Below are 17,821 nucleotides of genomic sequence, written 5' to 3' on the forward strand. Positions count from 1 at the left end.
ATCTGCTAACCCCAACCCTCCAGTCCATCCCTGCCTCACCTATCCTCCCTCCTGGCAACCACGAGTCTCTTTTCTAAGCTGTGAGTCTGTTTCTGTTTCACAGATAAGTTCATTTGTGTCATATTTTCTTGTGGTGGAGGGTTACCATTTTTTAACTTTATGCTTTAATTGGGGGATGATTGCTTTATATCGTTGTGTTAGTAGCATCTCCCTTTGTTGACAAAATTCCTGAGCTGTGTGTGAAGTGTTCCCATCCATTGATTCATCCCCTCAGCCATTATCTATGGCCTATATCCTGGCCAGGTGTGGGGTTGACACAGATACCATCATGAAATCACTGCCTCCTTGACCTGAAGGAATTCGCCTTTCACTCTCTTCCTAATATTCAGGGACTGTATGGTGAACTTTCCCACGTGTTCCCTAAGTACTTCTTGAATGCCATTCTGGTGACAAACACATTAAAGTCGGATTTTATCTGTCCCTATGCTTTGGAATAATAACACACTAGACAGACGTGGAAGAGAAGAGGTGCCTAATCTCTGCTTCCTGATAACACTGCAGCTGGCTAGTGCGGCGCTGGGATGAAAAGGAAAAGGTTATCAAAATGAATGGAATGTGGACTAATATTTCCGAACAGAGAGCACAGTGTTTTCTAAATGCATGCATTAAACTGAGTTCATCCATGTCAGGCCATGAATAATTCCCTTTCTCCAGCTCGCCCTCGCCTTGTGACTGTAGGCTCTTACATAATTTCTAAATGCAAAATAAGATATTGTTTAACAGAAACTGCAGTTCGTTTGGTTACAAGTAGCTGCAGAAATGGTTAGTGAGTTCGAGGTATGGTTTTTAAACTCCAGCATCAGTTTCTCCTTTTCTTACACAGGTCTAGTGTTGTTTAACTCGTCTGATTCTTTGACTGCCAATGTCTTCGTTTTCTAGGCAGTTGTTTGCCATCTAATGGTTAACTTGGCTTCTTAATTCGAATTCATTGCAATTCTGAGTGTTGACTAACCAGAAGAATTCTCTATACCATGTGAGAAGTTGCCTTATTTGGCCTAATCATGAGTTTTCTTGTATCACCTGATTTAAGGAAATGTTTTTAAAGTTATATTAGATTAAAATGCTGACCATGAGCCCTTATAACAGTGTATCCATTTCTTAGGAAGCTTGCATTCCATTTTTGTGTGATATTATAGCTTCTAAAAATATTTGACTTTGAGCATTATTAGCTTTTAAATTCTTCATCAATGCCCCTATCATGAAGTATTATAGAATAAGACACTGAGTCATCTGTGAATAAAGGTAGAAGTCTAAGAAGTATGTGATAAAATTTCATGTTTCTAACTACAATAAAATAGACAGGTACTGTTTTTATGTGTCATATATTACAAAATAGAATCTCTTAAAGGGAAAAATACAGTTTTAGTAAAGAAGCTATGTCAGTATTAAGCAAGAATGAAGGAATTTACTTTGAATGATTATCAGTTTGATACTTATCTTAATAAAGCAAATTAAATTTACTAGCTTAGGAGGTTGCCTTCAGTTGGAATCAGAGATGCTGGCTCTGTGAAGCACAAACAGGGCAAAGTTGTTCTAACTGAAGCCAGCTGAGTAGCAGAGTGTTAAATTTTTCTACCATTTGGGGAAACATTCTCTAGCAAGATGACTACTTTAGTCATTGTACGTATAAGGAATTGTACTATTAAATTTTTTTCTCTTCCCTTGCTGTAACTACGAGGTTGACATCTTTATTAAACATGTGAATATCTTAAGCGCTTTCCCCACATTTGCTTTATAACAAATGTCTGCCTGGTTATCTGAAGGGATTGTTCACTGTAACAATTTAGAAAACAATTTTTTTTTTCCAAAAGAGGAAGTGGTTAGCATGAACGCAGGAAACAAATTTTGCAACGGCAGCTTGATCTTTTACTTTAAAAATTGTTTTGTTTGCAACAAGAGAAAATGTATAGAACTTAAAATGGATATTGTTGCTGTAACTATTCTTTAAAAGAAGATCAGTGTTCAAATCAAAGATGCCCAAAAAAGTCACTTTTGTTACCCTCTTGTTTACATATGTCCTGTAAGCAATCATATCTGTAGAGTTTGTTTTGTTTATTTTGCTTCTCAGTGAACCTGTATTGAATCAACATCGGTTTCAATTGTTTTGATGCTTTAATATTTGTCCTGAATAATAATGGATGTGTTTCCTTCTTTTGATGCTTCCCATGGGAAATGGAGTTTAATGGAAATTCCCCCAAATTATTAAATGTAGAATAAATGTATTTATATTTGGAAATGGGACACGATTTTGATCTATGTCTTAAATGAATATTAGCATGATGAAGTTTTTTTTTTAAAGGCTACACTCAATATTTAAAAATTGAATTTGTGATAGAAGTGTCAAAACATAAAATTATTTACTATGGTTAAATGTTTCACATACCAGATACTCTTAAAGTTGCATTCAGCTCCCAGCTCCCAGTTTTTGTTCATTTGCTAGTGATTACTCCAGTCTCTATGTTGTTGACCTTAATTTTTGCTTATTTGCTTTGGAAATAAGTGGTTTTTGCTCAGCAAATGGAGTTTGGGTAAATAAACGTTTAAAAAGAAACAGGAAAGTCAAAATGTCAAAATCTCAGTATCAGAAATGTTGGGGGTGGGGGTGCTGCCCAAAGTGAATTTGTGTAAAGACTAAATACTTTTAGGACTTCCCTGGTGGCCCAGCAGTTAAGAAGTCTGCACTCCCACTGCAAGGGGCACGGACGGGTTTGATCCCTGGTCCTTCCTGGTTTGGGAAGATCCTGCGTGCTGTGTGGCATGCCCACCCACCCCCCCAAAAAAAGAATAAATACTTTTAAGAGCCTCTTCAATGAAATATTTCCAGTATACATTATGTGATTTACATGAAAATGCTAACATGAAGATCTATCTTAGCTTTGCTTTAGTACTCCTAACAGCAAGCCTCTAAGTAAACGTGCAAAATAGCAACAGGATGAGGATGATAGTTCATTCCCATACCCTAGATATGAAAGTAAAAATGAATGGAATAAAACATAAAGTGAATACAAACACTCACATTATATGCATACATGAACATGAATATAAAATAAAATGAATTTAAATAAAAATGGTATTGACTTATTTGGGTATGTGTGTGTGTAGCTTCAATTCTTGGCATTTCCATCGTGCCCTTCACTGTTCTAAAGGCTTTTGTATGGCAAGTCATTTAATGAAAGGTTTTAATTTTTACTAGTGGTAAATGGTCTAACTTGGCCAGGAGCTGTGTCTTATTCCACATAGATAAGGGTTCTTATCTTATTCCTGTCATTTGATAATGGTCTGGTGTGATGCAGTTTACTTCATCTCTGAGCTTGTTTCCTACTCTATAAAATAAGGATAATATTATACACTTCAAGGGCTGGCTGAGAGGTTTCTGTGGTACATGATATGGGAAAACAGAGCCTATGTTTGGATGCAAGTTCATTAGTTGACACTATTGTCATCTGTATTTTCCCTGTTGGGGTTCTTTTGATTACTTCGGACTCTTCTCTTCTTAGTTCTTCTCCCTTCAACCTACTGTGAATCAATTAAGTATATTTTATTTTATCTTCTTGTTGTTGTTTTTGGCCATGCCACACAGCGTGTAGGATCTTAGTTCCCCAGCCAGGGATTGAATCTGCACTCCCTGCAGTGGAAGCACAAGGCCTTAGCCAGTGGACCGCCAGGGGAGTCCCTGATTAAGTATATTTTAAACATCCAAGGCATTTGCTAGGGTATTTATTGAAGCAATAGTTCAGAGCATCAGTAAGTTTACAAAGGAATATCTTTCATAAGTGTCTTCGTTAGCAGATAACGAAGAGATGGAGAGATAAGGAAAACTCAGTTACAGAATAAGAAAATGTTTATATGTGCAAAGCCGCCCGTGGTGAAAATATTCAGAGCAGCAGTAGTTTAAAAATTATTAATGAGGGACTTCCCTGGTGGTCCAGTGGCTCAGAATCCGTGTTCCCAATGCAGGGGTCCAGCTGGGTTCCATCATTAGTCAGAAAACTGGTCAGAACTAAGGATTCATATGCCACACTAAAAATAAAGATTCTGCATGCCACAACTAAAAGATCCCATGTGCCTCAACTAAGACCTGGTGCAGCCAAATAATTAAAAAAAAATAATGAGGTACATCATATGTGAAATTACCTGGTCCTGTGACCAGCAAATACTAGGAGCTCAAAAGTTGCTCATAGATTCAGCATCTGGAAAAGCCCTACATGGATTAAAGATTGTTGGGATAGAGCTGAAGGAAGAATCAGGACTTGAGTGTGATGGAAGGGTAGAAATTGAATAGATAAAGCAGAGAGGTAGCCTCTGAGATGAAGAGAATTTCATCACAGGCACTGAGGGTAGCATGCTGATGATATTAATAGAACAGGGGGCTAAGTAGGGTCTCCTGGAGAGATGATGTGAGAACAGATTGTGAAGGATATTAAGAGTAAAATAGGAGAATGAGTGTGATCTGCGTGAAATGCTATTGAACCAACTTCTCAAAAAATTTCTGCTGGGAACATGTTTTATTTTTTCTTAAAGGATTTCAGTCCTTACCATAATTATTTTATCTCTCTCTATATATAAAAAAAAAAAAAAAGGTAAGGCTATCAATGTTAAATTGCCATTAACCTAAAGTGGCCCTGCTGGATATGGGAGAGCTGAGACTGAAGCATGCATATTTCGATGAATTCTTTTTGAATTCAGTGTTCCTGCCAGTGCACCATACGATTTCACTCCTGGATTATAGTAAATGAGCTCTTTGTTGTTACCCACTGCTCTTGTCTACAGAACTTGGCCAGGGATAGTGGTCTGGGATACATGATAAATAGCAATTGACGTGAAGCCTCGGTGTATACAAGGGGTCCAGTAAGGAGAGCTGGGCCCCAGGGATGATCTAAACGGGGCAGCCATATCTTCGTCTTCTATCCACACAGGCATAGACATGTGCTCAGGTAGGCTTAGTGTTGTTCCTTCTTGCATATTATTCCCTTCTCAGTTAAATTTCCTCCTTCCTGAGTGATCTTGTTTACATTTTTTTCCATAAGGGTACGTGGGCTTGGTGGCTCAAATGGTAAAGAATCTGTCTGCAATGTAGACCCAGGTTCAATCCCTGGGATGGGAAGATCCCCTGGAGAAGGGCATGGCAACCCACTCCAGTATTCTTGCCTGGAGAATTCCATGGACATAGGGGCCTGATGGGCTACAGTCCATGGGGTCACAGAGAGTAGGACACAGCTGAGTGACTATGACTAACACTTTCTTTTCACTTGTGAATCCTAAGTTCTTTATTTGTCTGAAATGTTGTTATTGTGTTCTCACTCTAATATGGGAGAAGGCAGTGGCAACCCACTCCAGTGTTCTTGCCTGGAGAATCCCATGGACGGAGGAGCCTGGTGGGCTGCCGTCTATGGGGTTGCACAGAGTCGGACCTGACTGAGGCGACTTAGCAGCAGCAGTGCTCTAATATGATAGTTGAGTTAGGTATAGAATTCTAAGCTGACAAAGATTTTCCTCTAAACTTTCTGAAAACCTCATTCCATTGTCTTTTATCCTTGATTGTTCCTCTTGGGAAGCTGACTAACTACTTAATAACATTCCTTTTGTGGGTATTTGACTGTCCACCCTATCTGCTAAGACCTTATCTTTACTTTTGGTGTTTTGGTGTTCTTTTGGTGTTTTGACATCTCTATGTTATTTCAAAGTACAGACTTTTTGATTCTCATTTACTCTGCCTGGGATTCATTGGGGATTTGTTTCTTTCATCTGTGTAGGAAAATTCTCAGGTGTTAACTCTGCAAATATACCTGTCTTTTCATTCTTTCTAATTGTCAGTTCTGGGACTCAGATGTGTGTGAAACTTTTCATTCTGTGTCTCTCATTTTCTTATGATTTCTATTAATTCTTTTATTTCTTTAATCATTTTTAAATGTTCTTCTTTAGTATTTTCTTTAAATTGTTCTTTTAGCTCAAGATTTTTTTTTTTTTTTAAACAGTAACTTTATTTATTTGGCTGCACCACTCAGCATGTGGGATCTTGGTTCCCTGACCAGGGATCAAACCTGGGCCCCTACATTGGAAGTGAAGTGAAGTGAAGTCACTCAGTCATGTCCGACTCTTGGTGACCCCATGAACTATAGCCTACCACGCTCCTCCATCCATGTGCAGTCTTAACCAATGGACCAGCAGGAAAGTCCCTTAACTCAAGTTTTTATGGTGCTAGTTTTTCTCCACATTGTGTCAGCTCTCACAGTGGTTTATTTCCTTGTGCTTTTATGATTGTTAATATTATTATCTTTTTGTATGAGCGTATCTTCAGAAGGGATAGATTTTTTTCCTCTGGGAATCCTAGAGGAAGTATCTATTATGACTTGGGCTGAGGATGAACAGCTGCTGCTCACTGAACACTTCAGATTTCTTTTTTTTTTTTAATTGAAGTGTAGTTTTTTAATAATGTTTCATGTACCCAGCAACGTGATTCAGTGATACATATGTGTGTATATATGTGTGTGTGTGTGTGTGAAAGTGAAAGTCATGTCCAACTCTTTGCGACCCCGTGGACTATACAGTCCATGGGATTCTCCAGTCTAGAGCACTGGAGTGGCTAGCTGTTCCCTTCTCCAGGGCATCTTCCAACCCAGGGATCAAACACAGGTCTCTCACATTGCAGGCAGACTCTTTACCAGCTGAGCCACCAGGGAAGCCCAAGAATACTGGAGTGGGTAGTCTATCCCTTCTCCAGCGGATCTTCCCGACTCAGGAATCAAACTGGTCTCCTGCATTGCAGGCAGATTCTTTGCCAGCTGAGCTACCAGGAAAGCCCATATATATGTATATATATGTACTTTTCCAGATTCTATTCCATTATAAGTTATTACAAGGTAGTGAATATAGTTCCCTGTGCTATACAGTTAGTCCTCATTGTTTATTTTATATATAGTAGTATGTATCTGTTAACCCCAAATTCCTAATTTATCCCCCTCACCTTTTTCCTTTGGGAACCATAAGTTTGTTTTCTATGTTTGCGAGTATATTTCTGTTTTGTAGATAGGTTCATATGTGTCATTTTAAAAAATATTCCACATGTAAGTTATATCATATGATATTTGTCTTTCTCTGACTCCACTTACTGTGATTATTTCAACATGTCCATCCATGTTGCTACAAATGGCATTATTTCATCGTTTTTAATGGCTAAGTAATATTTCAGTGTGTGTGTGTGTGTGTGTGTGTGTATCTCAGATTTCATGGTGTTTCATTTCTTTCCCTGGGGTATATAACATTATTAATTTTTTTCACTCTTCTACGGAATGTATCTTTTGTAGAACTGCATTCCATAGTGCTTTCATTATGTTTGTTCTTCACAATAATGCCACAGCCACAGAGAACAAAGGCCATTGTTTATCATCATACAGTTAAGTCACTAACTTTCCAGAATCTCAGCTGTTCTCATCAGCAGTGCATATATGGAACCTCATGAGTGTCATATTTTGGGGTGACATTATTCATTAAGGGGGAAAAGGGAAGAGAAAGAAATAATCAATGTCAATCTGCTGTAACTAAAAATCAAGACCCTTGCAAATAGAATGTGTTAGAAACCAGGGAGGAGGAGGGGATCAAGTCTTGGAGGCCATGGTTTATATTTGACTGAGATCTCTGAGCTCACACCGGGTTTGTTTTCACCAGCTTACCTTGGAGGTATGCCAGCATCAAGACAAACTATATCAGCAGTGGCTTCACTTCCAGCAGAAATTGTAGCTCACCTTCTAATTCTGCTTTTTGAATAAGGCAACTGGGGTGTAGGGAAACAGAAGCCTTTTCTTAAAAACTGCTTAGCAAGTGAATGACCCATGAGAGGTTGAGATGCTGGTCTCATTTGCTATCTTTCCATATTCTCACCCTTCTATTTTAGTGACTGGGTACCAAGTAACCTACAATACTGGGGCTAGAAGTTGTAAGCCTGTTTAAGAAAAAAAAAAAAATCAGGAAATTGCTGGAATACTTCAGGCATATTTCTTTGGTTAACTTATTTTGAAGTTTTTCTCTGTTCTGTATTTTAGCTGGCCTTATAATTTATCAAAGACAGGCTCATTGTTTTGGCAAGCCCCTGGTCTGGAAGCCTCCAACAAAAACTCACAGCACTCTGTCTGAATAGGAATTTTTAAATGCATTCTTAGTCTTGAACTGAAAATGTATTCTAGATGCAACAGTTTGCTGGGAAATTGAAACAATGCCATCTATCATACAACAGCATTACTCCAGAAAGAGAGGTCCTTCTCTTCCTTTGTTAATGCCCCGCCTACTATACTTTTCAGAGCAGTGTGTGTGTGTGTACCTCAGAGACAGACATACTGCTTCAGTCTTTCACTGTTTCTGAAATTCTGCATAGAATTTGCCTCTTTCACTAAGCTTTTTAGCAAACTAAACTATAACTTCATCACTTTCAGAAGTGACCGTTAGTAATGGGTTTTTTTAAATAATAATGAAGGTATTTTGTAAATACTGCTTTGAAAACTTAAATCATATATAACTTTCACTTTCCCTTATTCCATACTCTTTCAAATTATTTTTTCTTCCAAGCCACACAATTTTCTTATTGTTCAGTTGCTCAGTCTTGTCTGATTCTTTGCGACCCCGCGGATTGTAGCACGCCAGGCTTCCCTGTCCTTCACCATCTCGCGGAGCTTGTTCAAACTCACATTCATTGTGTCAGTGATGCATCCAACCATCTCATCCTCTGTCGCCCCCTTTTCTTCCTGCCTTCAATCTTTCCCAGCATCAGGGTCTTTTCCAATGAGTCTCCACTTTGCATCAGGTGGCCAAAATATTGGAGCTTCAGCTTCAGCATCAGTCCTTCCAATGAATATTCAGGATTGACTGGTTGGATCTCCTTGCAGTCCAAGGGACTGTCAAGAGTGTTCTCTAGCACCACAATTCAAAAGCATCAATTCTTCGGTGCTCGGCTTTCTTTATGGTCCAACTCTCACATCCATACTTGGCTACTCGAAACACCACAGCCTTGACTATACAGACCTTTGTTAGCAAAGTAATGTCTCTGCTTTTTAATATGCTGCCTAGGTTTGTCATAACTTTCCTTCCAAGGAGCAAGCGTCTTTTAATTTCATGGCTGCAGTCACCATCTGAAGTGATTTTAGAGCCCAAGAAAATTAAGTCTGTTACTGTTTCCATTGTTTCCCCATCTATTTGCCGTGAAGTGATGGGACCAGATGCCATGATCTTCGTTTTTTTAATGTTGAGTTTTAGGCCAGCTTTTTCACTCTCCTCTTTAACCTTTATTAAGAGGCTCTTTAGTTCCTCTTTGCTTTCTGCCGTGAGAGTGGTGTCATTTGCATATCTGAGGTTATTGGTATTTCTCCTGGCAATCTTGATTCCAGCTTATACTTCCTCCAGCCTGGCATTTCGCGTGATGTATATACAATAGATTAAATAAGCAGAGTGCTACAAAATAGTATGACATATAATTAATCAATTACATTACTGGACATTTGTCTCAAATTATTAGCTATGATAAACAATACTTTGTGGATATCTTTATGAACATTGAAGATTATTTCATTAGGATAAATTCCACAGAAGTAGAATTGCTAAGTCAAAGGCTAGGGTGAAATCAGTTTTGCTTCTAATCATTAACAAATCTTAGAGAAATTCAGTCTAGCAGTTAGAAGTTTCAGGGATTCTTAAAAGAGTGCTATTTTTCTGATCTCAAAAACACCTATCGGAATTTCCCTGATGGTCCAGTGGTTAAGACTCTGTGCTTCCATCATAGGGGGCATGGGTTTGATCCGTGGTCAGGGCACTAAGATGCTGAGTGGTGCAGCAAAATTAGTAAATTTAAAAAATAAAATACCTAGGGCTTCCCTGGTGGCTCAGTGGTAAAAAAAAATCTACCTGCCAACACAGGAGATGCGGGTTCTATCCCTGGCTTGGGAAGATCCCACATCCCGCAGAGCAACTGAGTCACAGCTGCTGAGCCCAAGAGTCCTACGTGGTCCACAGCAAGAGAAGCCACAGCAATGAGAAGCCGGCACACTGCAACGAAGAGTAGCCCCCGCTCGCTGCAGCTAGAAAAGAGTCCGCACAGCTGTGAAGACCCAGCACAGCCAAACAAACCAATCAGCCTAAGGAATGGGTTGTAATGTCCTTGTATGCCGTGAAAACGTGTGCGTTTCTTCCCATCAAGCTGGCCACATCCAGAAGGCAAGGTGCTCCAAGCGCCGGAGCTGCTGGTGCCTCTGAGACACACCAGCTCTGCCAGCTGTGGACTGGCGGTCACTGGAGCCTGGTGGTATCGTTCGTCTAGTGACGCCCTTGCTGCTCTGTTCCTGGAACTTTCACCAGGAAATTTACCTCTTCTCCATGGCACCTAGCTCCTGATGTCAGTGTTACCAGTGATTATCAGAAGGTGGCATGTGCAGGGACTTTTGCTTTCTAAACCTTACCATTTTATAAATTTGAATTAGTTACCACAAGCATATTTTTGTGTAATCAGGTGAAAAAAAAAAAAAAAAGTGATGAAGACGGAGAGAGGTCAGATAACCCAGATTATTAAAGTGGTGAGTTTAATTTTATCTGTGACATGAAGTCAGCAGCTCAGGTAGCTTGCAGGAGGGTGAGTCTCGAGCCAGGCGCCCTGCCGCAGTCCTGCTGTGCCTCCAGTCCCGCCTGTGTGCCCTTTGGGCTGGTTTCCGGGGCTGACGGTCAGGCCATCTGCCCCCTAAGTGGAGCTGCTGCAAGGTGCTGGCTACTGAATAATAAATATGGGCAGCCTTAGCTGTGGTGCAGAATAGTAAATGCAGAATACAGTCTTGATTTAGCCTTCCTTTTCCTCCTGGCCTAAAATACCATTGGTTTCTTCTCATGATGAGAGTCCCTTGAGCTGCAATGAGATCAAATGTGTTGATCCTAAAGGAAGTCAACCCTGAATATTCACTGGAAGGACTGATGCTGAAGCTTCAATAATTTGGCCACCTGATGAAAAGAGACGACTCATTGGAAAAGACCCTGATGCTGGAAAAGATTGAAAGCAAAAGGAGAAGAGAGCAGCAGAGGATGAGACGGTTAGAGAGCATCACTGACTCAATGGACATGAGTTGGAGCAAACTCTGGGAGATGGTGGAGGACAGAGGAGCCTGGTGTGGTGCGGTCCATGGGGTCACAAAGAGATGGACACGACTGAGTGACTGAAAAATATTATGATGATGATGAAATAAAACATTGAAAGTCCAGCTTCTCCAGAGGATACTTACTGCTGTTGGAGCTATGATTGATGAAACCCTCTCCATTGTGTTCCCCCAATTTTTGGTAATCAAGGAGGGCCTTTCTAAGCTGTTATACTACATACTTCAAGCCAAGGGAAAAAATGACTTCAAAGCTCTGAGTTCTGCTGCAATAAATAGTTTGTCATTTAAGGAACAGCAATGGATACAGTTCTGAGAAGTCTGAGGACATGTTCAAAAAATTAATATATCTCAGGAGACTTGCCTGGTGGCCCAGCCTTATGAATCTGCCTGCCAACGCAGGGGACACAGGCTCGATCCCTGGTCCAGGAACTAAGATCCCCCATGCATGCATACTCAGTCGCTTCAGTCATGTCTCACTCTTTGGGACCCTATAGGCCATAGCTTGCCAGGCTCCCCCTCTCCATGGGATTCTCCAGGCATGGATACTGGAGTGGGTTGCCATACCCTTCTCCACGGGAAATTCACGATCCAGGGATCGAACCTGCATCTCCTACATTGGCAAGCAGTTGTTTACCACTAGTGCCACCCGGAAAGCCCAAGATCCCTCATTCCACAACTACTGAGTGGGCATGCTCTGGAGTCCTTGAGCCACACAAGAGAAGCCATGTTACATCTCATTATGTATGAGTTAGGGTATAGGGTATAGGCATCAAACTTGTCAATCCTAAAAGAAATCAACCCTGAATATTCATTGGAAGGACTGATGCTGAAGCTGAAACTCCAGTACTTTAGCCATCTGATGTGAAGAACTGACTCATTGGAAAAGACCCTGATGCTGGGAAAGATTGCAGGCGGGAGGAGAAGGGGACGACAGAGGATGAGATGGTTGGATGGCATCACCGACGAGATGGACATGAGTTTGAGTGAACTCTGGGAGTTGGTGATGGACAGGGAAGCCTGGCATGCTGCCGTCCATGGGGTCACAAAGAGTCGGACACGACTGAGCAACTGAATTGAACTGAACTGATGTATATGAGTAAAACCAGTCTGTATTTGCCCATTTTGTTAAAAGGTCAAAAGCTATAAGAAGTTAATGGTAAAAGATGTGAAGGTATAACATAGTAAGAAAATCTACCACGTTCCCCATATGAAAGTAAACACATCCCTTAGTACGGCCCATTTTCTCTGTTTATGACGACTGAGACTCAGCCAGCAGTGTTCTTTTCTTAATGAATTGAACAGGAAGTAGCTGCACATTTTGGCCAGGCTGATCATCTAAATTTAACTAACTAAATGGATTATAGTATTTTTGTCTTTAAACCCATTAGGATTTAGAAGCATTGGGCTGCAGCTTGGTTTCTAAAATATTGTTTCCTTTATTTAGAAACTGTAACTCTGACCTTTGAAGCAGATGTCGATAAGACCATGTTAAGAATTACCAAGCAGTGAAGTCACACTTAAGTGATACGTACTTAGGCCAATTTGGATTTATTTGGGGAGATTCCCAAGGATTTGTTAAAGAAATTCCACAGTTCAAGTTCAGTCTTTCTGACTGACAGTGAAAGTGGTGTAGCTCTTATTTAAAGATCTCTGTGACTTATGGCCTCAGGCCATTGTGGTCATTCTGGACTTTTTTAGAATATTATCTCTAAATTCTGCAACTCTGACTCGTTAAAAAAAAAAACAAAAAAAACCCCTTTGAACTTCTCTCTGCCCCACAGTAATGTTGCTACAAGATGCTGTACCTTTTATTCTTAGAATGGGAACTTGAATGAAAAAAAATAGCTGATGGTCTTGCTGAGGATGGAAGTACTGTACCTCTTTAAGATAACAGTTGCTATTTTTAGACAGACTTACAAAGAGCTGGGAAATGGTGATGCTTCTAATCTTCATGCAGCCTTAGGCATGAGGAGATGCACTCTCGAAAATATCTAGTTATTTAGCAGTTTCTCCAAATAAGTTTTTGAAAATACTTTATTTTTAAAAGCATATTTGTAATAATGAGTAACTGACTCAGCCCTGGTATTTGAGAGAGACTCTTGAAGTTCCAGTGCAAAGTAAACATCACAGTTTATGAAACAAAAATAGATTCCCATAGTAAATCTTAGAACAATGGCGCATTCCTGGGCCTGGGGTTCAACAGTGGGTATTAATTCAAAGCAGCTGGATCCTGGGATGAGAGTAAGACAGCCCTGTCTTCCCACTCTGGTCTTGCAGAGCGTGATATGCGATGATATTTTGCTGCTTCTAAATGTTGCTTTATCTTTTTAGTGGGTCAGAGATAAGACTGTAGATATACGAAGACTTTTTGTACTGATGGCCAAGTTTTTTCTTTTCAGAAAACGGCCCGAGACATAATGCTTCTTTCATAAAAGGCAGACCCGTTCGTTCCCTCTGGAGTCTGCTTTCTTCTGTTCTCTCACTTTCCAGGCTGGATTTTATCCATGTTCTGCTTTATCTCAGTCCCTTCTATAGTTTACATGTAGCAGTCACCGAGTTGTATTTTGGGATTACAGCGTATGGGGCATTGTGAAACAATTATGAGTTGATATGCTTATAAAAGCAATTATAGGCTTCCCTGGAGACTCACTGGTAAAGAATCCGCCTGCCAGTGCAGGAGATCTGAGTTCAATCCCTGGGTCGGGAAGATCCCCTGGAGAAGGAAATGAAATGGCAACCCACTCCAGTATTCTTGCCTGGGAAATCCCATGGACAGAGGAGCCTGGTGGGCTACAGTCCATGGGGTCACAAGAGAGTCAGACACGAATTAGCAGCTAAACAACCACAGAAAGTAATTATATAGCCAAAGCAAAAACATTGTTAGAGTTTCTGGGGAGCTCAGAGGAAGGAGGGTAACAGGCCCTTCCAATCAGCTGGTCCTGGGGCACCTCCGACAGGCTCGCCTCCAGTTCTCAGGAGTAAAATATTCCACAGTCGTTATGAGGGATTGATTATCGGGAAGCATTGATCTGCATATGTGGGCTGTGTGTGTGTGTGTACCCGCACACATACGTGCATATTTAATGATGACATTCTGATCCTTGTTTTAGAACTAAGCTATATTCAATTTTCACCAAGTTGGATCATTTCTCCAAAATAAATCAGGAGATGCCCCACCTTGGTACTTTTCATTTATAAAAGAGATGAAGGAACCTGCCTGCCCTGGGGATTTTCTGACCTTTTTCTGAAGAAGGTTTGTGAATGAAGTAGAGAATTTTTTAGAAATGGGGGGTCTACCTGGGAATTTCGTTGGTGGTGGGTTGTCATTGTCGCTTTTTTCCCATAGTCCTAGCGGAGTGAGACATGGTAAAACTCTAGGTAACTGAAAGAGTTAAAAGGGTTTTTGAGTTGGCTGCATCAGGGGAACAGATGGAGTGCAAGTAGGTGGGGAGGCTACTGTTTAAACGGAGGAGGGTTACTGTGTATTGGAAGGGCACAGATTTCACAGGGTAGCTGGGCACTGGCTAATACATGTGCCGGGGAGCACAGTAAAGCGGAAGCCGAAGCATATGGTCAGGAAGGGAGTTAAGAGGCCGCTGGCAAAGAGGAAGAACGTGGCAGCTGAACTAATAGCAGAGGGGAGATGAGAAGTTGGTAAATTGGGTTTTAAGTACCTAAAGGTCTTAAGAAACTAAGAAATCTCAGGTAATAAGGCAATCAGTTTGGAAATGTTAATATTGATACTTGCACTAGGGAAGTGTTTACCGAAGAACAGAGAAGGGAATAAAGGAAGCAGGTCTGAATGATCCACCGTGGCTTCACGGATACACAGATGAGCGAAGCGTGTCGAGGAAGTGAAATCAGGTTAAGCCTTCAAGTCACAGAGGCAGGAAACCAATAAAGGACGTTGAGATGCAAAGAAACCGACCTGGAACCAGCGACCAGACAGAGCGTAGGACAGACAGACAGCTCCAACCTTTCCTCTTTGTGTTGGCATTTGGATGGTTCTCTGTTTTTTCTTTATCTTTAAAAAAAAAAATTAGGTTCAGTAAAACAAAGCAAAACAAGCAAACAGACAAAAGTTGCCTTGGCTGTGTTGGAACAAGGCCCTTCTCCTGTTGTGTTCTTGGCTTGGTGTGGTAAGTTTGCCAAGCACACGGGCCAAGCCATCTCTTCATCTGGCAGGAGGTGGTTTTTGCCCTGCGTGGACCTCAGATCATCTTAGAGATTCATGAGATTATATTTATCAAGGCATCTCCAAGGAATCTGAGGAGCTAATACCAGCATAACAATCACTGGTATTTGTGGAGGACTTTAGGCTTTTCAGACATTCTTGTTTGAGCTTTCAAATCGATTATGCGGCTTGTCACTAACAGCTTCTTTCTTGTTTGTGTGTAATTAACCAAAATATGAATTAAAAGAGAGAAACAAATTTAGGAATTCTATCATTATTTAGGAGAAAAGCAATGCAATAAAACATCAGAAAAGACCCTGATACTGGGAAAGATTGAAGGCAGGAGAGAGAAGGGGGTGACAGAGGACGAAATAGTTGGATGGCATCACTGACTCCATGGACATTAGTTTGAGCAAACTCCGGGAAATAGTGAAGGACAGGGAAGCCTGGCGTGCTGTAGTCCACAGGGTCACAAAGAGTCAGACACAGCTGAAGGACACACACACACACACACACACACGGCACAAAGAGGGCACCATACTTAAGGCTACTTTAAAATATATTCTGAAAAAAACCACAGTGCAGAGTTTTAGAAAGACCCCTGTAGGTCAGTGGGTCACATGCCTTTTTAATTCATGAACTCCTTTGATAACTGGATAAAAAAAAATTATGGATCCCCTGTCCCCAACTCAAAAAATAAAAAATATGATCAGAGGTTCCCACAAGGGAACCTAAATCTTGGTAATAAATATGTGAATTGGGCCAAGTGTAGACAATAAAGAATGTTGGTACGTTTCAAACTAGAAAGTAATGCTGCGTTAAGGCAAGAATGGTGGGGTTTGTGAAAAATCAAAGTGTAGTTGATGAGTTGGATAGATAGAATCACTGACTCAACAGAAATGAATTTGAGCAAACTCCAGGAGATAATGAAGGACAGAGGAGCGTGGCATGCTGCAGTCCATGGGGTCACAAAGAATCGGACACGACTTCTTGAGTGAACAACAACAGTAGTTGTTCTATAATATTATGTTAGTTTCAGGTGTTGGCTATATTTCCCTGTGCTATCCAGTATATCTTTGTTGCCTATCTATTATAAATATAGTCGTTTGAATTGTTAATCTCATACCCATAATTTGTCCCTCTCCCTTTTGATAATCACAAGTTTGTTTTCTATATCTGTGAGTCTGACAATCATTTGTAATATTTTTTTCTCTTACAGTATTTGTCTTTCTCTATCTGACTTATTTCACTAAGCATAATAGTCCCTAGGTCCATTTATGCTGTTACAAATGGAAGTATTTCATTTTTTTTATGGCTGAGTAATATTCCATTAGTGTTCCAAGACATAGCTCAGATGGTAAAGAATCTGCCTGCAATGCAGGAGACCCGGTTTTGATCCCTGGGTCAGGAAGAGCCCCTGGAGAAGGAAATGGCAACCCACTCCAGTGTTCTAGGCTGGAGAATCCCATGGACAGAGGAGCCTGGCAAGTCACAGTCCATGGGGTCGCTAAGAGTTGGACTAACACCCAATATTCCATTGTGTATGTATGTTGTATCTTCCTAATCCATTCATCTGTTGGTGGGTGCTTGAGTTGCTTCTATGACTTGACTGTTGTAAATAGCGCCACTGTAAACATTGGGGTGCACATATCTATTTTTCTGGATGTATACTCAGGAGTGGACTTGCTGGATCATATGGTAGTTCTATTTTTATTTTTTTGAGGAACCTGCATATTGCTTTCCATAGGGCTGTACCCGTTCACAGCATACAAGGGTTCCCTTTCTCTACATCCTCACCAGCATTTGTTACTTGTAGACTTTTCCTAATAGCCATTTTGACAGGTGCAAGGTGATAGTTCACTGCTGTTTTGGTTTGCATTTAGCGACTTCACTTTCACTTTTCACTTTCATGCATTGGAGAAGGAAATGGCAGCCCACTCCAGTGTTCCTGCCTGGAGAATCCCAGGGACGGCGGAGCCTGGTGGGCTGCCGTCTGTGGGGTCGCACAGAGTCGGACACGACTGAAGCGACTCAGCAGCAGCAGCAGTAGTTTGTGATGTCGAGCATCTTTTCATGTGCCTATTGGCCATCTGTGGGTCTTCTTTGGAGAAATGCGTCTTCAGGTCTTCTGCCCTATTTTGGATTGGGTTGTTTAAACAATTTTTTTTTTTAAAAAAAACAGCACCTGGTAAATAGAATACGTTTGAGGAAAATGTGACACCCGCTCCCCCCAGTCCCTCCAGTTTGCCATCCTAGCCTTTTATATATTATGTGTAAACATGGGAAGTTCTCATTTTTTGCCCTAAGGCACGACAACAAGCTCAAACGCGTCATCAAATGGCGGAGGAGAGCAAAGCAGATTACTCATCAGTTCTTCAGAAATTCAACCACGAGCAGCATGAATATTACCACACTCACATTCCCAGTATCTTTCAGGTAAGTGGTTCAGCTCTCTCAGATTTGCTTG

General features: G+C 40.8%; 1 protein-coding gene across 6 annotated transcripts in view; it reads left to right on the plus strand.

The window, feature by feature from the left end:
- Positions 1–17,821, plus strand: part of FNBP1 (formin binding protein 1) — a 133,850-nt gene that overhangs the window by 83,686 nt on the left and 32,343 nt on the right. For all 6 annotated transcript variants that reach the window (XM_061154412.1, XM_061154411.1, XM_061154413.1 and 3 more), the window contains exon 7: positions 17,662–17,790. In XM_061154412.1, the coding sequence (XP_061010395.1) occupies positions 17,662–17,790 (129 nt within the window). The remainder of the gene's footprint in view (positions 1–17,661; positions 17,791–17,821) is intronic.

The sequence above is a fragment of the Dama dama genome, chromosome 11, assembly GCF_033118175.1.
Source record: "Dama dama isolate Ldn47 chromosome 11, ASM3311817v1, whole genome shotgun sequence".
Lineage (NCBI taxonomy): Eukaryota > Metazoa > Chordata > Mammalia > Artiodactyla > Cervidae > Dama > Dama dama.